Source organism: Pelophylax lessonae (assembly GCF_965119305.1).
Source record: "Pelophylax lessonae genome assembly, chromosome: 1".
NCBI lineage: Eukaryota > Metazoa > Chordata > Amphibia > Anura > Ranidae > Pelophylax > Pelophylax lessonae.
In genome coordinates, this window is record NC_138768.1 from 306528349 (window position 1) to 306554978 (window position 26630).

A 26630-nucleotide genomic window follows, 5' to 3' on the forward strand; every position below is an offset into this window, starting at 1 on the left:
TCGAGTTGTTTTGCAAGGAGGAATGGGCAAAAATTTCAGTCTCTCGATGTGCAAAACTGAGAGACATACCCCAAGCAACTTACAGCTGTAATCGCAGCAAAAGGTGGCGCAACAAAGTATTAACTTAAGGGGGCTGAATAATTTTGCACGCCCAATTTTTCTGTTTTTTATTTGTTAAAAAAGTTTGAAATATCCAATAAATTTCTTCCACTTCATGATTGTGTCCCGCTTGTTGTTGATTCTTCACATAAAATTACAGTTTTATATCTTTATGTTTGAAGCCTGAAATGTGGCAAAAGGTCGCAAAGTTAAAGGTGGCCGAATACTTTCGCAAGGCACTGTATCTCCTTATTTTATTTTATTATTTTATTTTATTTATGTTTATTATTATTAAAGGAAAACTGGCCCAAAATAGTAAAGAAAAAAAAACAAAAAGATTTTTTAAAATTTTATTTTTAATACTTTTTATTGAGTTTTACAATGTACAAAAGAGAAAAATAAACCAAGAGTAATAAGAATTAGCTTAACTATCAGGTCATAAAAGTATACCATATTTCAGATTACTATATACTGTGTTGCAACAAGGAAGAGAGCTTCTTCCCCTGTTATTGAAGAAGCTTATTTTTAAGCCCTCTTAAGATTTCTCATAGTGGTCAGAGGAGCTTTATGTGAAATATATCTTTCCCTGCCAATAATGTTCCAACAACATTTTAGGTACAAAACAGTGTCTTGCATACACATTATGTAACATATGGAGAGGATGTACTACCAATAGAGAAAGGAAAAAAATAAAAATGAAACATGAGATGTAAACTGAAATAAAACAAACCAGTCAGAGTGATGTTGATTACACAAACAGTGCAGAGCCATTTGTCTCATGGTAAGAGAAGCCACATCAAATTATAGGGTTTACCAAGACATTATATATATGGAATCAGAAAAAATAATATATGGGAATATATGGGTCTGTGGGAAGGGGGAATAGAGTTCAGTTCTAAAGATAGAATCCCCATTCCTGAAGATAGATCCCTGCTTAGACCTGTAAATTTGGTTATGATTTTCGCTACCTGGGTCTAAAATATGTGTAGTTTTGGACAGGACCACATGATGTGAATTAGGGTACCAGGTGAACCGCATTTTTGACAATCGGTATGGTGTCCAGTACCAGTACCATCTCAAAAGTATTTTTTGATGCAGTTCCCAGAGGTTGGCACTGTTGGTGGAGGCATAAATGGTACACAAGGTTTCCATCCAGTGTTTTGCAGGTTATTCTTTCCCTATTTCCTTCTCCCAAGCTATTATTGGAGAGGTTTTAGCGCATACAGCTTTCTCCTGTAAATATGAGTAAATAAGCGAACATCCCTTTTATGTGAGGTTGTGTGATGTTGGTAGTATTGGCCTATTTTCATGGGTAATGCTGTCAGCAGATGTTTATTCTTGTTCAATAAATGGGCAATTTGAGTGTTCTTCTACTATTCATTGGAGGGGAGATTATATTCCAGTTGTAGAGTTTAAATGTTTTAAGTGCTGGGCCAACCAGTATATCTACTAAGTAGTTAATACCTTTATCCCGCCAGTTATTGAGGTTAATATCTGGGATAAGATATGAGAGAGCAGATATAAAAAGCTTTAGGAGTATTACTGTACTACTCTACTGTTGGGATTTACAAAGATGTACCCTGGAACGGAGTGATGCTAGGATAGGTGGAGCTAATTTACTATCAAGGGACTGGTTGTGAGGTGCCGTTAGCAAAAAATCGTGTGGGTTTCCCCTGGGGATTTGGAATTGTTCCAGTTCAACTCACAGAGAGTTGGTTCCTGGGGATATCCAGTGTTTTAATTGCACTTTATTGTCGTAAAATAATAATCTTGAAGGTGGTCGTGACCTACTCCACCTGCCTTTCTATGTTTGGTTAGCTTGTTGAATGCGCACCAGGCTTTCTTACCCTTCCATAAGTAAGAATTCGGTATTAGGATTGGTAGCATTCTGATACTAGTTGATAATAGTTGTGTTAGTATTTGCATTTTGAAAGCCGCCAAGCGGCCTGTCCATGTTAGCTTAACTCGAGAAAGTTTGTCTAGTTTGGAGCTAAATGTATTTAGGAAAGGAATGTAGTTTGCTCTTATAAGGTCTTCGAGTTTGGGGGTTAAAGTAATGCCCAGGTATTTAATTCCATCGTCTTTCCACGTATATGGAAACTTGTGTTCCAGTTTTTGTTTGGTTTTATTCGGAATACCCTAATTTAGGATGTAAGATTTAGTCTCATTTACTTTATAACATGAAATACCGTTAAATTCATTCAGTGCCACGTGTACCGAAGCCAGGGAAGTTTCGACAATGGCGAGCATCAATATGATGTCATCAGCAAATAAGCTGATAGTGTGAGATCTATTATTTAAATTTAGGCCAGTTATTTGTGGGTGCGAACATAAATATGTGGCTAGAGGTTCCATCAAGAAGTTGCATATCATTTGAGACGGGGGGCATCCCTGACGCATCCCATTGGAGATTTTGAAAGGAGTTGATAAGGCTCCAGAGATGTAAACGTGAGTCAATGGATTGGTATATAACGCCATAAAAGCTGAAAAGATTGGGCCTTTGAGAATCCAAATTTAGCTAGAACCTGTGCAAGAAATTTCCAATGTATCCTATCAAACACCTTCTCTGCGTCCAAAGCCAGGAGCAGAGAAGGCGTTTTATGTTTGTTGGCTACGTGGATAACATTTATTAGGTGTTGGGTAGCATCAGCCGTCTGGCGCCCTTAAAGCCAGGCTGGTCTTTAAGTATGAGGGAAGGTAAAATATCCACTAGTCTGGTGGCCAATAGTTTTGCGTAAATTTTGAGATTGTTTTTAAGTAACGATATGGGATGAAAGTTCGGTGGTGTGACTGGATCCTTCCCTGGCCTTGGCAGTGCAACTATCATGGCTTTAAGCATTTCTGGAGGGAATGAGGAAGAGGCAGCAGCAGAACCAAAGAGCCCCACTAAGTGTGGAGTTAGGATAGCCTGAAAGGTTTTGTAATATTCTTCTGTAAATCCGTCTGGGCCCGGAGATTTGTTATTAGGTAACAAAATTATAATACAGTGAACCTCAGATTCAGTTATAGGAGAATTAAGATTGTTGAGATGTTCTTCTGAGAGTTTGGGGAGTTTGATAGATTTTAGACAATCTTCAATAATAGCTAGTGTAGGTTGTGGTATATTGGGATAATTTTTAAGGTTATACAACAAACCATAGTAATGGCTAAAAGAATCCACAATTGCTTGAGGATGAAATTGTTTAGTTTGGATGTATTTGCATGTATATATATTCAATAATAGCTGGTGTAGGTTGTGGTATATTGGGATAATTTTTAAGGTTATACAACAAACCATAGTAATGGCTAAAAGAATCCACAATTGCTTGAGGATGAAATTGTTTAGTTTGGATGTATTTGCATGTAATATATAAGGTATTTGAGTTTTGTATCTGTGTCCTTTAAGTCGATTAGCTAATAACTTCCCCGCCTTGTTACCACTTGCGTAATTTTATTGAGTCTCCTGGAGGCCTTTTCAAAGTCCTCCAAGAGAAGTAGTCTAAGATCATTGCGTGTCTTTCAGTTGCTTTGTCAAAATTTGGGAGGGTTTAATTTTATTTTGGTTCTCAAGTGTAATATTTTGGATGTTAGGGCTTAGACATGCTGCTGTCTCATCCATTTAACCCTCTCCCCATGTTGTATGAGATTGCCTCTCACAAATGCCTTGTGGGCATTCCACACAACAAATGGATTAACGACTGACATATGGTTCTGGTCAGAAAATTCTCAAATTTGTTGTTCAATCTTAGCCTTCGTCAGAGCATCCTGGAAGGGCCGTGGATTATAACGCAATACGGAAGTAGGGTTATTTGAGGAAGATTCCCATGCTACTAACTTGACAGAGGCGTGATCTGACCAAGTGAAGATATTAACCAGTTCTGGACCGGAAGGATTTGCCCCCTTAACCACTTCCATACCGCGTAATTGAAAAATGACGGCGGCAGGAAGTGCTCCTCAATCCAGGCCAACGTCATATGACGGCGGCCCGCTCTCGCCGCTATTGCGCGCACCCGGACTGAGCCCATTCCCGATCAAGGTAAACAGCCAATGAAATTATGGAAATTATGGAAGTGTTTAATGACCAGGCCATTTTTTGTGATTCGGCACTGCGTTACTTTAATGGAAAATTGTGCGATTGTGCGACACTGTCCTTTTTTTCCCACAAATAGAGCTTTCTTTTGGTGGTATTTGAACACCTCTGTGATTTTTATTTTTTGCGCTATAACCAAAAAAAGAGCGACAATTCTAAAAAAGAAAATGTATATATTTTTCACATTCTGCTATATAACATTCCCAAAATAAAAAAAAATTAAATTTTTCATCCTTTTAGGCCAATTTGTATTCTGCTACATATTTTTGGTTAAAAAAAATCGCAATAAGTGTACTTTTCTTGTTCTGTTCAAAAGTTATCGCGTCTACAAACTAGGGGAAAGATTTATGTAATTTTTATTTGTTTATTTTTTTTTTTTACTAGTGATGGAGGCAATCTGTGATTTTTAGTGGAACTGCAAGGAATAGATCAATTCTGCTATACAATTTATGGCTGTTAGAGAAGAGCGAATAGTCCCGCTGATTTGCATTAAGACACCTCCAAGCGTCATTTAATTCGTAAGCTTTCAATACAGTCTTTAGTGATGGTGGAGGTCTTTTAGACTTGGAAGTGAAGTTGAGAGATGGGTCAGGAGTCACGTTGAAGTCTCCACATAACAATAGCATTCCCTGTTGTAATGTGTGGATTTTTTTCATGATCTTGTGAAAGAAGCTGATCTGTTTGGTATTGGGGTCGTAGATGTTCGCCACAGTGTAAGTGGTAGAGTTGATGTCACAAACTATAATTATATAGCAACCTTGAGGATCCGTCTAAACTTTGTGGCGCTTGAAAGCAACCGAGTCCCTTATCGCCACCAACACTCCCCCTTTTTTTTTTTTGTATCTGCATTTGCTGTATATATAAAGGGAAACTTAGGGTGGGTGCATTTAGGAGGTGCAACGGTTGCTAAAGTGCATCTCTTGCGCACAGAGAATGTCATATTTCTCTTTTGTTCATCGACCGACACATCGCTCCATAAATCTTAACTACTGGGTTATATTGCCTTCTCCAGGAGTAGGACTAGGCAGAACAAAAAACACTTGGCTATGCCCATGGGCCATCCTCACCTTGGTATATAACCCCCCCTCTCTGCTCTAGGTAATCAGTTTTAATCTGTTTAGTCAGGACCTAGACTCCCGGCTGGGAATTCTGGTCCTAGCAATTTTTTTCTCCTTCCTTACATCTTTTTTTTTTTCTTTCTCTTGGGAGATCTACAATCAACTGCCGGGCTGGGCGATGGACTGGATAATCTAGATCCAGTGGTCCCCCCAGCCCAGCCAGCAAGCGCGTGCAGACTGCAGCTACGCGCTAGGTCGGCCGTGACATAGCCTCATGAACAGAGGCTGGCGCGCAAGTTAAACATCTTTCAGGGTCACATACGACCGGGCTTGGGTCTGAGTCACAGCGGTTCCGTGGCCGACAGCTCCCCTACTTCGGTGGTGAGGATTCTGTCTGGAGCGTTACCCGCACCATGGAAGGGTAAGTACAGTTCCCTCTCTCCCCTTTTGGTGTTTTTTTTGGGGTGGATGCGAGTAACCTCCAGGGGTGGTTGGACCTGCCTGCAGGTTCCCTCCTCCCATCCTTAAAAATCTCTCAGTGAGCTGGACTTCCCCTACTCCTTTTACCCCCTGTCTGGACCTAGAGTCTGGTGGGGGTCCAAGGGCAGAGGATGCAGCGGAGACCCCTTTGGTCTCCCCCCGCTATCCCCATTCTGTAAGGGTCCTGGGATAGTGTGTAATGCCCTGGTAGTCTGGAGGGGTCCCAGTGTAAGAGATTCCTAGGTGCATGCCCCACTGTTTGCAGTGTGGGTATAGTGCAGGGGGGTCCCAGTGCAGAGAACTGTGCAGAGTGCATAGCAGAGTCTTCCCTAACGTGTGTCCTTCCTTCAGGAGGGGTCCCTTTGCAGAGAGTGCAGCATTCCAGAGGGCACAGGGAAGATTCTGGCAGCATGCTGTAGCCGTTGGCAACCATTTCCCCTTATTCTGGCTGGTCTCAGGTTGACAGCCATGTTTGTGTAGCCCGATGATGTAACGGGGGCCATTTTACCTTACTCTGGCTGGTCTCCAGCTGTCGGCCATGTTTGTGTAGCCCGATGATGTCACGGGGGGCCATTTTCCCTTAGTCTTGCTGGTGTCCGGTTGGCGGCCATGTTTGTGCAGCCTGATGATGTCACGGGGGCCATTTCCCCTTAGTCCGGGAGATGCTGGAGACAACCGAAGCCTCATGGGTATGCCAAAGCTCCTCCTCAGTTTCCTCTTTCTGTGCCTGGGACATATGAACAGAGATAGTAAATAATAATAATCAGCGCAAACCATAAATTTAAAAATACAAAAAAGTGCACACAAGGCTGCGAACAATCAGTGCTAAACACAAAACACCAGTGACAAATCAATAAGTAATATTGTTGCGCCAAGTGAAAATATCAATCAATGTGTCAAATAAGGTTATAAATCAAATATCAAAATCAATCTTATTAAATCAACTCTATTATAAGTGATATCAAGTGATCTTAATAGTCCCTATTCACAGTGGATCATAAAGTGAAATCAAAATGAACAAAACTATCTTCATCTGTGATTATAAATCAAAGTGCTGCATGCTTCACTCCAAGTGCTCCCAGTGGATGGTGCAAGATAAGCAGCTCACCTTAGGATTAGACTCCTGAGAGTCAAACACGCTTTGGGATATATATAGCAGCCTGATGCCCCTTCCTTTCACCACCTCCAGCTATCCCTCCGAATTGGCCAGGAATCCGGTGTAAAAAGAAAAACAGATCTAATGCTGACAAAGTCTCTGACTCAACGCGTACGGGGGAGGAGCCTGCTCGGAGTACGTTGATTCCTGGAGGTGTATAGGAAACTGTGTATGACGCTGTAAAGCCCGCACTGCTTTAAGTGCTTTTTAATGTAAGTGGAATGTCATCGATTTGAGAGGAATAAATAGCCTTATTCAAACAGAGAGCATTAGATCTGTTTTTCTTTTTACACCGGATTCCTGGCCAATTCGGAGGGATAGCTGGAGGCGGTGAAAGGAAGGGGCATCAGGCTGCTATATATATCCCAAAGCGTGTTTGACTCTTATGAGTCTAATCCTAAGGTGAGCTGCTTATCTTGCACCATCCACTGGGAGCACTTGGAGTGAAGCATGCAGCACTTTGATTTATAATCACAGATGAAGATAGTTTTGTTCATTTTGATTTCACTTTATGATCCACTGTGAATTGGGACTATTAAGATCACTTGATATCACTTATAATAGAGTTGATTTAATAAGATTGATTTTGATATTTGATTTATAACCTTATTTGACACATTGATTGATATTTTCACTTGGCGCAACAATATTACTTATTGATATGAACAGAGATGGCATCCATGATAATGCTGGGTCTGAATTCTCGGCACTCCTCAAATCGGTAGGGTGAGTCCTTGGGGGGGGGGGGGTCCGTGTTCTCTCTCTCTCTCTCCTGATAGGTAACCTGAGCCTTGGGGGATCTTTTAGTGGTGCCAAAAGATCATTTTTGTACTGCAAGGTCTTCCTTTCCTTATGGAGTCTCAGAGTCACATCTCCCCCACTGACCCCCTCATGGAGGTGGCAGGTCCCTCGGAACCCCAGCTTCCTATGGTTGCTCTGACGGTGGTTCTGCAGTCCTTAGTGTCCCAGGTGGAAGTGGAAAAGGCCCAGATGGAAGCATCCCCCACCATTTTTCCCTGCTCAGTCTGTCTCATCTAAATCTGAGCCTGATGCCGCTGTGGACATGGCCCGTCCAGGAGGACTTAATATCACACCCCTAGATAACTCTGATAGGATGATTCCTCCATGGTCACAGCAGCGAATGTAAAAGCGCTGGTAGATGCACTTACAACTGCAGTGCTTGAGTGCTGATGTGTCATTTGGTACGCAAAAGTCACCTCACACTCCAAAGGTGTTTCCTTATGTGTCTTATTTTGACAGGTTTTCCTGTAAAGAATGGGAACAACCAAATGACCCTTTGTGGTCCCCAAACGTTTTGCTGTACATTACCTTTTTGAGGAGTCACTTTTAAAAAAGTGGACCAGTCCACCAGTGGTGGACCCTCCTGTTTCCAGATTGAACAAAGCTACCGTGATCCCAGTAGAGTAATTCCCATCCTTTAACCACTTAAGCCCCGGAGGATTTGGCTGCTAAAGGACCAGGGGTTTTTTTGCGAATTTTTACTGCGTGACTTTAACGGACAATTGCGCGGTCGTGCGACGCTGTACCTAAACGAATTTGACGTCCTTTTTTTCCCACAAACAGAGCTTTCTTTTGGTGGTATTTGATCACCTGTGCGATTTTTTGATCACGCGCTATAAACAAAAAAAGAGCGTAAATTTTGCAAAAATAACAATATTTTTCACATTTTTTTATATGAAATTCCCCCCAAAAAAAAGTAAAAATCAAAATTTTTTAACATTTTTCGGCCAATTTGTTTTATGCTACCTATGTTTGGTAAAAAAAATCGCAAAAAGCGTATTTTGATTGGTTTGCGCAAAAGTTATCGCGTTTACTAACAAAGGGAAAGATTTTTGTCATTTTTGGTGTTTTTTTTTTTAACGCGTAATGGCGGCGATCTGCGATTTTTTTTTCGGTACTGCGACATTGCGGCGGACAGATCGGACCCTTGACTGACATTTTTGACACTTTTGGGGGTACCAGTGACATTACTGCAGTAATCAGTGCTATACATATACACTGTTACTGCAAAAATGACACTGGCAGGGAAGGGGTTAACTTTATTGGACAGGGAGGGGTTAAGTGTGTCCTAGGGGCGTGATTCTAACGGTGTAGGGACATTCCTATTGGTGTAAAAGCAAAGATCAACCGTTCTACATAGTAGAACGGACAGATCTTCACTTTTACACAGGGAGAACTGACAGGCAGCTTGTTTACACAAGCCGCTCTGTCTTTCTCCCTTCACAGGAGCGATCGCAGTGTGACTGGCGGACATCGAGTCCGCCGGTCACACGCACTGACTTGTCTGTGAACGAGCCGCGGCGGGCGCGCGCTTCGGCGGGCGCGCGCCCGCCCGCGATAGGCTCGCAAGTCAGTGACAGGCGAGTGACGTACCGATACGTCACTCTGCCTGGCCGGGGCTGACCGCCGCAGTATATAGTCGTGCGGCGGTCGGCAACCGGTTAAGGACCCGGCTATCAGGAAAAGCGGAGGCTGTGGTACGCAGCATTTTTACTAGGGATCGACCGATTATCGGCAAAGCCGATATATCGAGGGCCGATCTGCACTTTCCCCGATATATCGGAATCTGCCCCTGAGGTTACCGATATTTCAGGAAAGTGCTGTATCGGGGTGATGCCTGCAGCTAGAGGCATCACCACGGTACCAGCGTCCATAGCCGACGGTCGGCTGTCTTGTAATGAAAAAATTTTTAGCAATCTCCAATCTGTACTTAAATACAATAGAATAATATAAAATAATCTAAATAAATTATATATACCACCTAAAGTGGAAATTGTGTAATAACTATGTGTGTATGTGTGAACCAAAAATTATATATCAAAGAAATATGATGCAAGATGTCAGCAGTTATATCCACAATACTGACACAAGTATATGAAGCCTGAAAAAAAGTGCACAGTGCAAAAAAGTGCACCATGCATAAAGGTGCAATGTGACTTTCATGGAAATATAATAACGGAAATAAGTGGGAAATCTTTGTAAAAATTCTTATTAAAAAAGTGTCCCGTGCAATAAAAAGTGCCTGTGCAATTTGTGAATATTGATACCTAAAAAGGTTATTGGAAATAAATGTAATCTGTAGTGCAAATATCAATTAAAGTGCACAGGAAAAATACTGACCAGCATCCTGAAAATTATGTGTAAAGTACAAAAATTGTATAAAACAATCATTAAACTGCATATCATAACACCATATGAATAAAGTACATGCAGGATATATATCTAAATAATAAAGTCCTTAAAAAAAAGTCCACAGTCATTCAATTAAAGTTGCAACAAAGTGCCAGTGCAGGAATGGTGCCACAAAACAGTGCAAGCAATCCACATAAAGTAAGTGTCTTCAATGTGCTTTCGTGATCATCCTACCATCCGTGTTATACAGGGCTCACTAAATGAACTCACCAGAGATACAGCTGGTGTAACCTGCAAATCACGCTTGTTTTAATTAATCCCAGAGAATGGATCGGAAACCCTCAATAGCCTTGTGTTTTCATAGTATCCTCCAGGTTATAGCCAGAATGTTGGAGTGTTATAGTATAGAGGAGAAGGAGAAGCGGACATAGTGTAATTCCATAAAAGTATATATTAAAACAAATTCAATAATTACTCACATTTGTAAGTGTCTGAACCAGACACTAGGAAGGTAGGCATATAAACATGCCACTCAGGCTAATGCAGTGAAGCTGCAAGCGTGTGTCTCGCTGTGTAATCACTTGCGGCTCGGCTGCCGTTACAAGGAGCGGGAGGGGACGCCCACCCCCTCCCACCGCCTTCTGCGGCTCGCCCGGGTCTCCCGTTCCACTGGGAGACCCGGGCATCCTACCTGCACGGCCGCCGAAGAGAAAACCCGATCAAAGCTGCATTCGGCTCTGATCGTGTTTCCATGTAAAAACCCGGAAGTGAGGTCATGACATCACTTCCGGGTACTCAGCGCCAAATTAAAAAAAATGATAGCATTCAAAACAGCCAAACTTGGCGTTTTGAATGCTTTTAAGTGCAGAAAAGGGTTTTGGGGGTCTTTAAGATCCCTCCACAACAGTACCTGTGTAAAAAATAAAAATAAAAAAAAATGTATTTTTAAATATCGGCTGATACCGATATGCGATGACCAAAATATCGGTATCGGCAATAAAAAAACGATATCGGTCGATCACTAATTTTTACTATGGCTGGTTCAACATTGCGGACAGTTTTTGCCTCAGCCCTAGTGTCTCAGACCCTAACTGAATGGGCCAAGCTTTTGTGCCAGGGCCTGGGGGTGAGCAGGTCCCTGCTGCTTATGTTGATTTAGCGGACCAGTTGGTCCATGGGCTGCAGTTTATTTGTGATGCAGTTTTGGATACAGCTCCTGTGCTGTCCTAACTTTGTTTCAGCGGTGGCGATTAAGAATTGCTCCGTAGACCAAGCCTCTAAGAAAGCTCTCATTGATCTGCCCTTGCAAGGCAATTGCCTGTTTGGGGCTACCCTGGATTACATCATTAAGCGTATCACAGGAGGGGGGGGGGGGAGAGTACCTTCCTGCCATAGTCTAGGCAAGGAAACGAGCCTCATCCAATTCTCAGCCCGTAGAAAATTATTTCGGGCCCTTGGGACGGAGAATAAGGGAAATAGATCTTTCAAAATCTTCCCCGGGAGGTTTCAAGCATACTTGAACTAGTAAGCCTAAAGCTAGCTTCTCCAGGCCCACAGACAAGACCCCTTCAGCATGAAGGTCTGCCCTCACCCATTATTGGGGTGGGGGGATATCTTCTCTGGTTTCTGGCCTCGTGGACCTCCTTCCTGAGAAGTCAAGGGGATCCACGAAATTATTATTTTGGGGGTACCCAGAAAGGGGGACAAAACTTGTCGTTTTCAGGTTTTTTTTAGGTCCGGAGTCTCCTTGTGTGGATTTAATTCCTGCAAAGGTTCAGGTTGATGTCCGAACTACCTAAGGTCCACCCTATCCCTGTCAAGGGAATTGATTTACCTGATTCTAACTCTGACCAGGGTGGTCCTTCCTCTGGACAAACTTCAGGAATGACAGGCCGTGATTCACCGACTGCTGTCACACAGATAGCTCTCTCTTCCATTTTGCATACAGGTTCTGGTGGTATCCACCTTCAAGACAGTTCTGTTTGCACAGTCCTACATGCAGCTTTTTTAGCAGGTTCGGCTCCACAGGAGGATACCGGGGTTCGTGGCAATATCACGGGTTCCTTTGGCAGATGCCGCAGGCGTCCAAGGGCCAGGGTAAGGCCAGTATCCTCCTTGGCTCAGGCTTCTTACGCAATTCCTGGGAGGAATCAAGGACGAGGATCTTCCAATCAGTCTGGGGGCCATAAACGTCCTTTTGGGGCTTCCTCTCGGAGAAGACCAGTTGTCCCAAGGGCTGATCTACCATCCTGCTTTACAGTCGCTGGTTTTAATGGCTTAGCTATTGAAAGCTAGGTACTGAGGGATAGAGGTCTGTCTGGATCAGTGATCCCTACTATGGTGAAGGCGAGGAAGTCGTCTTCCAGCAAGATATACCATCGTATGTGGAAAGCGTACATTTCCTGGTGTGAGTCGATTGGCGCTCATCCTCTTCCTTTTCTGTGGCTATGATCTTAACCTTTCTTCAACAGGGCGCTGATCAGAAGGTTGCCTTGAGTACCATCAAGGGCCAGCTGTCTGCCCTGGCAATCTTCTTTCAGCAACCCCCCTAGCCACACACTCTTTAGTTTGTACCTTCATTTAGGGGGTTCGACATGTGGCTCCACCTGTACGGTCTCTTTTGCCGCCATGGAATCACAATTTTGTACTTTCAGTTCTCTAGAATCCTCCATTTGAGAATATTCAGGAGATTCCCTTGCCTATGTTATCCCAGAAGGTGGCATTATTGGTGGCTATTACCTCTGCCTGCAGGGTATCAGAATTGGTGGCATTATCCTGTCGCAGTCCCTTTTTAGTGATCCATAAGGATAAAGTGGTTCTTCGTTCCTGCCCAAAGTTGTCTCTGACTTTAATTTGTATGAGGACATTGTTTTGCCTTCCTTGCCTTCCTTGTGTCCCAAGCCGGCTCATCCCAAGGAATTTTCTTTGTATACCTTGGATGTGGTTCGTGCAATTCAGGTGTATCTGGCAGCTACTGAGCCCTTTCGAAGGTCAGACTCTCTTTTTGTGGTTACGGACGGACCTAGAAAAGGGCTGGCCGCTTCTTCGGCTACCATCTCCAGATGGGACAGACAGACGGTGACTCAGTCCTATTCCATTAAAGGTCAGGTTCCACCTTTCCCTGTCACGGTGCATTCTACTCAGATGCTGAGTGCTTCTTGGGCTATTCGTCATCAGGCATCAATATCGCAAGATTGGTCGTCGATGCATACCTTCACAAAATTCTACAAAGTAGATACTTTGGCATCTGCGGATGCTTCTTTTGGCTGCAAAGTTTTGCAAGCTGCTGTTTAAAAGGGGCTGTTCCCTCTTGAGGGGTGCTTTTCTTTAAACTTTTATTTTTCAGACGGGGTGCCTGTGACCCGGTTAAGGCTCCTGTGTCCTGGTTAAGGGCTCTTATGTTTAGCCTTGGGTTATTTTCCGCACCCCTCATTTTCTTTTGGCACTGCTTTTGGACTTCCCAGTAGTTAAGATTTATGGAGCGCTGTGTCTGTCGATAAACGAAAGAGAAAATGGGATTTTTGTACTTAACCTAAAATCAATTTCTCTGAGTTCATCGATGGACACTGCACCCACCCCTCTATGGAGTTCTGATAATTCTAATACTGCTTGCTACTAAACTGATTACCTAGAGCAGAGACGAAAGTTATATACCAAGCTGAGGATGGCCCATGGGCGTAGCCAGGTGTTTTTTATTCTGCCTAGTCCTACTCCTGGAGGAGGAAAAATAACCCAGTAGTTAAGATTTATGGAGCACTGTGTCCATCGAAGAACCATAAGTACAAAAATCCAATTTTTTTGTTGTAAAGCCTCTCCATAGTGATCTGAATTTCGCAGGATGATTGAGACCCTTAGAGTTAATGATGAGAAAATTCACTGCCGTTCCAGAAGGAGTGGATAAAGATCAGTAGTATATGGTACATTAACATCACTTACTTTGATTGGATTGGTAAACCATAGAGGTATGTAGTAAGCCAGTGTGCTAGGATCCGGTCCCTGTGAGAATGCCCCTCTACTATTCTCCGGTGAACAGGAAGAGAGAAGGAAACGTCTGACTGAAAACAAGGAAGTAAAGTTTAAAGAAACCGTAACATTGGTTAACAACAGCAAGTAGCCAAACATTGAGGAACATTGGTTGGGTATGGCACATTGCCACTCAGAGGTATGGAGGGGGAAAGAAAAAAAAGTTTGGATAAGAGGAAATCCTCCTATGCAGGAAATGAAGAAGAGGATCGTTGCCTATTAACAGATTATGTATGGGAACATCTAGGGTCAACTTAAGTGGGGCTTCCTGCTTGTCTAAAATGGGTCTGGATCTCAGGAACAATTCCCCATGTTGTCAAAAGAGCCATGCCTTTATTAACTGAATCTACCACATGTTCGATCCCATCTTTGGTCACAATACATTTTGTCAGAAACCCCCGATTTGTAGCTGAGCTTGTGATTTCTGATGCTTTGGAGATAGTATTCAGGTTTCTGTGCTTCTGGAGCGTATATTGTGACAAATTAGCGTAGAACTGAAGATTGGAGTAGGGAGCTGATCCCTATTTCTTGACATAGTCATTAGTCGCTCTTTTTTTTTTTGTTTTTTATATCAAGAAGAACTTTATTGAACTTTGTACATAGAAAACAAAACAGTAACAGAGTCCAGGGCAGGCACGCCCCCTCATTGCACCCAGGTAATACAAATGTCAGGTACATCCTGCAACCAATCAGCAATAGGATACATTACAGAAGGATTGCAACTCCCCCCTGCCTCACCAGTCAGCATCCCACAGTGTACCATTCTTGCCTTCACATCCCACCCGCCAGCATCCTGTCTAGCACCAGATCCACCGGCGCCAGACCAGGCACTGCCAGCCAGGGAGCCCACAGCTTTTCAAACTTGCCTGAGCTACCTCTGTGTTGGTAAATGTACTTCTCCAATCTAATCCTCTCCCCCATCTGAGTGATCCATTCCTTTATAGTTGGAGGGCTTGGGGAGATCCAGTGTCTCAAGATCAACTTTCGGGCTTGGAACAAGGCCTGCAAAATGGCCTGTTTAGTGACTTCAGGACCTGGACCTCTCCCAAGATACCCAACAAACACAGTTTAGGATCCTCCGACAACGTGGTTACAAATACACTCGACAAGGTGCGAAGCACCTCCCTCCAGTATGTGTGGACCTTTGGGCACCGCCACAAAAGATGTATCAAATCCCTATGGTCCCTCATACACCTGGTACATAGAGAGGAGTCACGTCTGCCCATCCTATGCAGTCGTGCAGGAGTATAGTGAGCCCTGTGAAGTATATACAGTTGAGACAGCCTCTGTGCCACAATCAGAGAGCTCAACTGCACAGCCTGAAGAGCCTCCTCCCACTGCTCTTCCTCAAAAGAGCCAACATACCATTCCCAGGAGATAACCATGGGCAGGGGGTGCTGTTCCAAAAAAAAGCCCAATATAAGGAGTAACAGTGTGATATAAACCCTTTGAGAGAGTCCACCTCAGACATAAAGTGAAACACAGGGGCAGGGGATTGTACCCATGGATCCACCCCCACCTGAGCCCTGACCGCGTGCCTAAGTTGTAGATAGTAAAATTTCATAGAGACAGGCAGATGAAACGACTCCCGCAGGTCGTCAAATGACCGGAGGGTACCATTGCAAAAAACATGTCTCAGGAGGGTAACACCATGCGACTCCCATCTAGCCCCGTGGGGCACTTTGGCCAATTCAGAGTACCTAGTATTGTTCCAGATTGGGCTAAAACTAGTGAACCCCACCACCTGCTGAAGCTGACGGGCTTTTTTCCACGTTTTCTGAATGAGAACGTATGTGTGGAAGAGCTTGTTAGATTTACTGAATCTTTGGGATTCCAGAAGAGCCGCCACCCCACCCGAGCCCACAGTCTGGGACATAAGAAGGGCGGCACACTCCCCCCTCCCACTTCCCATGGACTGGGCAATATGCTGCAGTTGGGATGCAAAGTAGTATAGCCAAGGATTCATGAGTGCCAGTCCTCCAAAGTCCTTCGGACGTTGGAGGTGTTCCAGCTTAATCCTAGGGTTCTTAGATAGCCATAGAAGAGATCTGAAAATGGAGTTAACAATACGGAACACTCTCAAAGGTATAACCACTGGAGAGTTATATAGAACATATAGCAATTGTGGCATGATAAGGTTGGCCCAACCCGCTAAGGACAAGCGGAGCCGGGACCAAACCTTAACTTTTTCCCGGAATCTAACCAGCAGGGGAGTCACATTGAGGCCAACAAAATCCAACAGTTTAGGAGTGACCCGTATACCCAGATACTGGAACTCCCCCGACACGGGAATACCCGTATCCGGCAAGGACCAGCCGCCAGGTGTCTCATCTATAAACATCAGCGAGGATTTCATCCAGTTGATTAGGAGACCGGAGTAAGAGCCAAAGTCCTTAATAACAGACATCGCCTCCGTTAATGACTGGGACGTGTCCCCCAAAAGGAGCATGGTATAATCTGCATAAGGCATGATCTTTTCCTCCACTGTGCCATATTTAAATCCTACAATCTGCTGGTTAGACCTAATAAGGGCAGCAAGGGGCTCTATAGCAACCGCGACAAAGGGCAGCCCTGTCTAGTACCCCGATGGAGAGAAAATTAGGGGGATAAGCGCCCATTCTCCCAAATAGACGCCTCAGGGGAATAATAAAGAAGCTGGACCCAGGAGATAAATTCTTCCCCAAACCCAGATTTACGCATGACAGCCCACAGGTAACCCCACTCCACGCTATCAAATGCTTTTTGAGCATCCAGGGATAGCAAAGCTCGATCACCACCATTATCCACCGGAGATTGCAGGTTCAGGTAGAGTCTGCGAAGATTAATTGAGGTCGACTTCTGGGGCATAAACCCAGAATGGTCGGAGTGGACAATGCAGGCAATCACCTGGTTCAGTCGCAGCGCCAACACTTTCGCCAAGATTTTAATGTCACTTTGCAGAAGGGATATAGGTCTGTATGAACCCGGATCCAGCCTATCCTTACCTGGTTTCAGCAAAAGGATAAGGTTTGCTTTACGCATTGATGGGGGTTGTTGCATGGCCTGTTTCGCCTCCTTAAAGACCTCCAGGAGGCGCGGCAGTGTCTCATCTGCATATGTCTTATATACTTCAATCGGGATCCCATCCTCCGCCGGGACCTTAGTGTTAGGAAAGAGAGAAGTGGCATGCTGCAACTCCTCCAGATTTAAGGGAGCATCAAGAAGGTCCCTCTCCGACTCAGACAGGGACAACAGTGGAACAGCCTCCACATATTCCAACAAGTCCGTCTCCGAGTGGGTCTGTCTCGACTGATACAATGCTGAATAGTACGACACCAGAACATCCATGACATCATCAGGGGTGTTGACCACCCTCCCCCCCGCTCCCTCTCAAAGCCCCAATTGCGGGGGAAGACTGGTTGGAATGAGCAATTTTGGCCAGCAGGTGTCCAGTGCACTCCCCCTCCTCATAGAACGCCAACCGGTTGAAAAACCTCTTCCTCTCAGCCCCAGAAGTATTGATGCGATGAGAGCCTCCTGGGCCGCCACCCAGCTGTCACAGTTGGTCTCTGAGGGGTCAGCAATAAACTGAGCCTCCAGGCGACCAACCAATTGCTCGGCCTGCACCCCCTGCGCACCAGTGTTTCGTTTAACCACTTAAGCCCCGGAGGATTTGGCTGCTAAAGGACCAGGGGTTTTTTTGCGATTTTTTTACTGCGTGACTTTAACGGACAATTGCGCGGTCGTGCGACGCTGTACCTAAACGAATTTGACGTCCTTTTTTTCCCACAAACAGAGCTTTCTTTTGGTGGTATTTGATCACCTGTGCGATTTTTTGATCACGCGCTATAAACAAAAAAAGAGCGTAAATTTTGCAAAAATAACAATATTTTTCAGATTTTTTTATATGAAATTCCCCAAAAAAAAAAATGTAAAAATCAAAATTTTTTAACATTTTTCGGCCAATTTGTTTTATGCTACCTATGTTTGGTAAAAAAAATCACAAAAAGCGTATTTTGATTGGTTTGCGCAAAAGTTATCGCGTTTACTAACAAAGGGAAAGATTTTTGGTGTTTTTTTTTTAACGCGTAATGGCGGCGATCTGTGATTTTTTTTTCAGTACTGCGACATTGCGGCGGACAGATCGGACCCTTGACTGACATTTTTGACACTTTTGGGGGTACCAGTGACATTACTGCAGTAATCAGAGCTATACATATGCACTGTTACTGCAAAAATGACACTGGCAGGGAAGGGGTTAACTTTATTGGACAGGGAGGGGTTAAGTGTGTCCTAGGGGCGTGATTCTAACTGTGCAGGGACATTCCTATTGGTGTAAAAGCAAAGATCAACCGTTCTACATAGTAGAACGGACAGATCTTCACTTTTACACAGGGAGAACTGACAGGCAGCTTGTTTACACAAGCCGCTCTGTCTTTCTCCCTTCACAGGAGCGATCGCAGTGTGACTGGCGGACATCGAGTCCGCCGGTCACACGCACTGACTTGTCTGTGAACGAGCCGCGGCGGGCGCGCGCCCGCCCGCAATAGGCTCGCAAGTCAGTGACAGGCGAGTGACGTACCGATACGTCACTCTGCCTGGCCGGGGCTGACCGCCGCAGTATATAGTCGTGCGGCGGTCGGCAACCGGTTAATAGACTGTACCTCAGCTATGAATATGACATCGAGTCCGCCGGTCACACGCACTGACTTGTCTGTGAACGAGCCGCGGCGGGCGCGCGCCCGCCCGCAATAGGCTCGCAAGTCAGTGACAGGCGAGTGACGTACCGATACGTCACTCTGCCTGGCCGGGGCTGACCGCCGCAGTATATAGTCGTGCGGCGGTCGGCAACCGGTTAATAGACTGTACCTCAGCTATGAATATGACATCGAGTCCGCCGGTCACACGCACTGACTTGTCTGTGAACGAGCCGCGGCGGGCGCGCGCCCGCCCGCAATAGGCTCGCAAGTCAGTGACAGGCGAGTGACGTACCGATACGTCACTCTGCCTGGCCGGGGCTGACCGCCGCAGTATATAGTCGTGCGGCGGTCGGCAACCGGTTAATAGACTGTACCTCAGCTATGAATAATCCCCTCATGTACGCCTTGAAGGCCTCCCACTAAATACCAACGTCTCCCTCCCCTTCATGCGCTTGCCAATACACCTGAAGTTTAGTTTTAACGTCATCGTGGGATGGGAATAGGTTTAGCCAGAAGGCATTGAGCTTCCAAGAGGCTTTCCGTAAGGTGGCACTACGCCGTACCCCTTAATGTAAAATAAGTGGGGAGTGGTCTGACACTCCCCTTGGGTCATATCGAACACTGGTGATATATCTGAGCGCATCCGTGGAGCAAAGGCACAGGTCAATACGGGAAAGCGACATATGGGTTTTGGAAAAGCACGAAAAAGCCTTTTCAACAGGATATGGCTAAGTCGCCATGGGTCCACCCAGCCCAGCCCCTCGGCCAGTTTAGCCAGGAGTGTACGACCTGAGCCTCTGCCCCCCCCCCGCCGCGGCAGAGTGTCTGTCCAGAGTGCTGTCACATACACAGTTAAAATCCCTGATAATATACACCGGAATCTCAGGGTGTTTCATCAAGTATGCCACCAGCTCCCAGAGGATCCCGCTATGGAATGGTGGGGGCACATAGATAAAAGCCAATACACAATGCAAAGTATACAGTTTACAGTATAAGAAAACATATCTCCCTTCTCTATCAACCATTGAGTAATGTTCTTGAAAATCCAGGGATCTGTGAATCAGTACGCTAACCCCCCTAGATTAAGAGGTGTGTGTAGAGTGATACTCCCACTCCACCCATGCAAAGTGTAGGCAAGACTGGGAGTCCACAGTCAAATTTGTTTCTTGTAAAGAACAGATGGCCAGCAGATGTCTACGGAGGGCTGAGTATACCATGGTACGTTTAAGCGGGTCGTGAAAACCTCTCACATTCCATGAGACAACGGGTACAGATGTCATGGCGGCTGGAATGCAAGCATTGCAGTGAGGGGTGTACACTTGGAAGACAGGGCGGACCCTGTTGTGATCAGATTAGAGGTCACAGAATGGGAGGAATTGAGCTCACCGGTGCAGGTAAGATATCCGAGGCGGGCCCCGGCCGGACTCACAACTGTAATGGCCAACAGGGCCAGCAAACAAAACAGAAATCCAATATGTTCAGGGGTACCAGGGGACATGAATCCCGGGGTTGCAAAGCAAGCCATCACGCACAAGGCCCAGCCCACCCAGCACCAGAACAGTCAAAGCTGGAGAACTCTCCAGAGCAGGCTGCACCCCATTCCTCAGGACTACCGAACTCAGTAGTTGCATCGTAGGGGGAGAACATTAGTAACAGTCAGTGGGGTAAAGTGGAAACAGTCAGAGGAACCAAAGGTCCGCGGTATGGTCAGATCCCTTGAGCTCTAAAATAGCAAGAATAGTCAGAGATTCCAATCAGGTCTCCACTCTCCACTTCCAATTGTGGGACCGAAGAAGGCGGAAGAGGACGCAGAAGAGGACGCGCTGGCTTCAAGCTGCCCACATCTGAGATGGCAGCGCTGGACAAGACTTTTTCAAGGTAAGTATTTGTCCTAACAGGTAAGTGCAACCCGGGACAGATCAGAGGCTAGCCATTGTGGAATGCACTAGCCCTGACTGTCCCGGGGGTATTTTTAAAAAAAAAAAAAATTCCAGGGTGGAACTCCGCTTTAAGGTGGCATGCAAGCATGGTGCGTGGAGGGCGGCCCGGTTGCAGGGGATGAGGGGGGACCCTGTTGGCCCTCTCCACAGCATAAAGAGGGGAGAAGGCATTTTTGCCAAAAATGTCAGTCAACCAGAGTTCAATGAAGCTCATGGGGTCTCTACCCTTCACTTTTTCCGGGAGACCCACAATCCTGACATTATTTTGCCTAATGCGGTTTTCTATGTCTTTAGTCGGTGCTTCCAGGGCCCTGGTCAGCCGAGCAGTGTCATTAGTCGCTCTTTGACGTGGAAGACGTGCAGTATCAATATGACATCTCTAGGTATGTTGTCAGAGACATATAAAGGTTTGGGTAGAAGATGAATTCTATCCACCATCAAATCTAAGGCAGATAGATCAGGCATCACTGTGTTGAATAGCTGAGCAACATATTTACGAAGCTCATGCTGTTGGACAGACTCAGGGATCCCCCCAAATCTTCACATTGTTTCTTCTGGATCTGTCTTCCATATCTGCCAGTTTGGCCTTAATTTTATCCATGTCTTCCTCATGACTGTCATTAGCATCTATCGGATCATTAATTGTTGATGCATATTTTCGCATCTTGGACTCTGTGATCTACTCTGGAGGATACTGTTTGTAATTCTGTACTGAACTTGTGTACACATGAAATCATATCAGACTGGAGAGAGCTCCTTAGGAAAACCAACATATCCTTAAGAACACTGTCCATGACTGGCTGATTATTTGTGGGGAAAAGATCATTAGAGTCTGGTAGTTCCCTAGTGTCATCCCCTGAGTCATGAAGTGCGCTCACCTCACGTCCAGAATCCAAGGCATCCATCCGGAATCTTGACTTTTCTGGGCTTCCAGACACAGATGTGGTTAGGGAAGATTGCAGACTTTTAGGTGGACTACATCTTTTTCGGGTTGTACCCTGTTGATTGGATTGCTGTGAGGAGCAGAGGACTGGTGTAGAAGATGAGCCGGTGCCATCTTGCCTAGGCCCTTGGTTGAAGAATGCCGTCAGCTTCTGAGGGTGGCTGCCCTCCTTCTTACGTCTGGTCAGGGTCTTCTTCTGCTCCACGGGTATCTAGGAGCTAGAACGCCGCTACAGGTTGATATTCTGAGGTCCTGTTATGCTGCTATGAGTTGCTATGTTCTTGTTACTAGCTACCATATCCTACCACTAAAGAACAACCCAAAATAAGTTCTCCTGCTTCTGATGATTGCAGCAATACCACATATGCGTATGTTAGTTGGTATTTGTACCCGTAGTACAGCCCAGAAACAATAGTGCGCATTTGCGTTTTTTTTTCCTGTCCTACTTAAAACACGTGGATGCTGACACATGCTAAATTAAATCATTATTAGTTAGTACGGGGGCCTAGGGCTCTTGGCTCTTGGTGAGCTGGGGCACACGCTGTGCAGTGCTCTCCCAGGACAAAGGGAGATACGCATATAGGTGGGCCTACGGAAAAAAATCCTACTTCTGTGAAGCCGCACATATGTGTTACGTCGGTGGGAAGGGGTTAAGGACACTGTTGGCTTCACTGTTGCAGTGTGTGGACACTGAAGGGTAAGCTGAGACACAAGTTCCCCTGTGGGTCCACACTCGCCTTGGTAATTGACAAGCAGGCAGTGAGTGGATTCTTTAGCCAATGGCAGGTTGTATCTTAGATGATGAGTTCCAGGGATTTTTTTTAAAAACTATGTAAATCACAATTTCATTTTTCCTCTGTAAAAGTCAAGGTTGGCCCTTCCCTTCCCAACTGCTGACAAAACTGTCAGCTTCTCTAGAGAAGTTTGACATACATTTTTAATTTACCTTTGCAAAGATTAACCAGTAACAAAATCAGAACCAGAATTAAACCTGACTTTTTTTTTTTTTGTCTGGCAATAGTGTATAGAACCTCAATGATTGCTGTGGGTGAATGCCACACAATATTTATTACTGCCTCATTAAAACCCCACCTGTGTCCTTGTTGTCTAAGCCTGACTGTATGCCAGCATTGCCTCTGAATGCATGCTGTTTCCTAAGATAGCAATAATTATTTGCACTTGAGAAATTGCAACTTCAATTTTCACACACCATCTTCTCTTTCTGCCTCAGCAGCTGTCAAAGACAACATATTTAAATGGCTCTTTTGTGTTGCTGCAAAAGGCAGTGCCAAAAATATCAAGAGTTCTTCATAAATGTCAGCTCTTTGCCAGTAATCCTTATTTGCATATCTATGGGGTCAGTAACTACTGCCAAAAACCAGTCTCTCCCTACCCAAGACAATAGTTGTGTTAGGGCACCCTATTATTCTGTACTTTTCAAACTTTGCTCATCTCCATAAAGGTTCTTCCCAATCATTTTTTTCACATATGTAAGTGCTTTGGGAAATGCAACCTCAGATCTAGAGATTTAATGACAATTTGCCAGCTTTGTGCGTAAAGCAGAAAAGACTGTAGTTTCCTAGCAACAGGTTTATGTGCCTAGCAACCCAAGAATCATTTGAAGTGTGGGGATTGCTGGAGCCAATAGGCCTGAGGAGTATGCAAAGGGCTTTCACATGGAGAAAAGTAACACTGCGGAGGGTGGAATAATAACTGGGACTCTATGGCACAAAACAACACAGTGGGTGTGTTATGTTTAGTAAGCTAGTACATGGTTTCCAAACAACACAGGGAAATGCAGTGCAATATGCTAAATAGAATTACTGTATATTTTTACATGCATTATCATTGATGAGTGTGAAGGAGTTGGCACTATGGGGGACACTAAAAATGCCAGTTGATGCTCAGCAAAATTTATGAATGTAGAAGTGCGGCTGCTAGTCATAGTTCATTTTAAGCCTGCAGCAGCAAAATAAATCTAGCATTTGCTTGGTTATTAAGAACAAAATCCACCCTCTATAAAATTAAAGATCCTAGTACGTGTCCTCCTTCAGTACAGAGACACGAGGAATGGCTGTGCCTAGTACAGAGCAAGGGCTTACTTCAGGGTTTGTGTTGAATAAGTGTTTGGGTCAGGGATTAGCAGTAAATAAAAAAAGAAATCTATTAATTCTCATCTGTTCCACCATCTGTACCTCAGATCTCTGCTGTTAAATAGAGCTATGTTGATCAAACATTCTTCTGTATCTGACATACTTCTGGGTGTGTTGGATACCAGTTATTTGACTGCGTGCTTTTTCTTCCATCAGCCCCTTTGTCGTCATTGTGTCCTGTAATAATGTGGGGGCAGGTTGACTCAACCAACAGCATGTAGTTGGTGAGCAGATATCCAGCACCCCCAGGTATTTGTCAGATCCAAAAGGTTTTTCAGGTTGTATATTTTTTCAAAAGCAAAGCTGTCAGGCATTGGTGGCAGGACAGGTAAGTATTAATAGCTGCAGAGTCATTTTGAATTGTATGTCAATGCAAAATACATTTAAAAATGTGTTTAACCCCATTTGAAGACCCTGCAAATACAGAAAAATACCTGTTGAGTTTTTGTAGACCGAGTGTTGTCTTGCTAAAGTATTTAGCCAGCTCCTAGATCCTGTTGTAAGATGACAACACAGAGCTTTTGTAGACAGAGTGTTGTCAGGCATCCCAGTTGTCTTGCTAAATTATTTAGCCACTGCCACTTTCTGATCCATACAACATAAAGGCTCTTTTTTTTTTTGTAGTTTAAGATTAAAACTAGGAGGGTGGTTTGAGATAACACAGGATGTGCATATAGGACAGCTCTGAATTTGTGACGAGATCCACCGTTTTTTTTTTTTTTTTGCAGTTTTGCATTTCAAATAGATATTACTCAACTCTTGCAATGATTTATTTGACAGACCAAACTGGAACAAATATGAGAAATGTATTGGGGTTTGTGGATACTTTGTAAAATCGGGACACTTGCAAGATTTATGTGTGTTCTTGCCACTTACAGCTCTGACCTGGAGCATCCAATCTATCTTGGAGGTATGCCACTCTAAAGCCAGCCATACATGGATCAAACTTCAGCTGGTTCAGCAGAGACTGACTGAATTTCATCCCATGTTACGGGCAAGAAGATTTTACCGACTGACTTCTATACAACCACCCTGTCGGATTTGGTGCTCGATCAGTGCCGTCGCTGATAGCATCACTGATGCTATCATCACTGAAGTATCTCTGATCGGTGTGTTCTGCCAGCTGGGAAAATGTCACAATACAATAGCTCAGTGGGAGTTATGGTGATGTTGAATGAAAACACAAGACCCCACATTTGAGGTGGACAGGGGAATTTGGTCTCTTTTTTTTTTTCATTCATCATGCTGGTTCCTAATGCTGGGTACACATGGGCCGAAAATCGGCCAAAAACAGTCGGTTCTGAAGGAACTGGCCGACCCTTCGGCCCATGTATACAGCTTGTGTTGGTCTCATGATTGGCTTCTGTCAAATAAATTTGTTAAAAAAAACAGCATCTGATCAGAACTCACAGCCAATGACTGCGAGCGGGGAGTGGGGGGGCATTACCTCTGTCAGAACACAATAGCTCAGCAGGAGAGATCGCCACACTAACATTTCAAAGTTAGTACAGCAACCTCTCAGTTTTTTGCGAGCTAAAAAAAAAAAACTTAACGTGTGGGCCAGGCTTAAGGCTGAGCCTGTGTTTTCAGAAGAATGATATGCTTTTGTACTGTATAGCTTGATTAACTTGTTTATCATGCCTTTGAAGAGTTCCCTCAGTGGGGTAAGCTTAGTTATGGAAACACATATTACTTCCACTTGCCTTGAATTACCTGCAATAAAAAAAATTAAATTACAAGAATAATGGGAGAATTTGAGGGCATTGTTAGGAAGAAATTTGGGTATCTATTATTGAACCTCTTACAGGAAATGTTAGAAATCCACCATGAGACATAATACAGTTCTGTCCCCCATGGGACAGTGCTAACCACATTTACCATCACTGCAAACTTTGTATTTATTTCCTTTTATTTTAGTTTTTATTATCTTATTGTTGCATTAAACTATTTGGAGTACTTTTTTTCTTGTACAGTTTTACTAGAAAATTTCTCTATATAGTAAGTATGTGAAAATTAACTTCCTTGTAATGAAAGTTGTCAGACTGTTATGCACCGCTGCTAGTGATTTCAGTTTAAGGCTGATCTGAAACATGACGTTCCTTATTGTGTAAGATTTCATCATTCACCTCCCCAGAGATCTGGCACCTCGGGATATCTCTGGAACGTCAGACCCCTTTGTACGTATCTTCTGCAACAATCAGACCTTGGAGACCTCAGTAAGTATAATACTTCTCTATGAATGAGATAATTGCCTACTGTACAAATACACTTTTTTGATTTGTGACAGCTCCACATAAATAATCACTTAAGCCTCGTACATTCGGGCCGAATGTCAGGCAGCATCAGCCGGTTGTCGTAGGTGTACTGGAGTCGGTCGGACAAGAAGCCTGCGGTTCATTTGGAATCTGCTGAAGGGTCATGATCGTAAAAGGTCTCCCGATCAGCGCTCTCAGCCAGTGACTGCGAGTGGTGATCAGAGTGTTCTGGCGGGGGGGGGGGGGGGGGGGTGTCATTCAGAACACCATAGCACAGCAGGGGAGATTGCTGTACTATCGTCCAATGGGATGAAAAAAAAAAAAAAACTACTAATGTGTACTAGGCTTCATTCTCCTTTTTGCTCCAGGCTTCTTTCAGTTTGTTGTGTAAGCCAAGTTTTAATGAAAGCCAAACTGTGTAGTGGTGTTTAGTAAACATTTACTGGAATTAGGTTAAAGTGACACTAAACTCAGAGTAAAAATACATACTGGAATCTTTTTTTTTTTTTAAACCAAAGTCCCTTCTATTGCTTTCAACCTACTCCAAATACCTATTTTTTCCTTCTTAATTAGAGGGCTACTATGTTCATTCTCCATGGTCCCCACTGTAGGTATAAACTTG

At 44.3% G+C, this 26630-nt stretch overlaps 1 protein-coding gene across 3 annotated transcripts in view; it reads left to right on the plus strand.

Moving 5' to 3' along the window:
• The window catches only part of RASAL1 (RAS protein activator like 1), a 262021-nt gene that overhangs the window by 177967 nt on the left and 57424 nt on the right, over positions 1 to 26630 (plus strand). For all 3 annotated transcript variants that reach the window (XM_082272516.1, XM_082272517.1, XM_082272518.1), the window contains one exon: positions 25888 to 25969. In XM_082272516.1, the coding sequence (XP_082128642.1) occupies positions 25888 to 25969 (82 nt within the window). The remainder of the gene's footprint in view (positions 1 to 25887; positions 25970 to 26630) is intronic.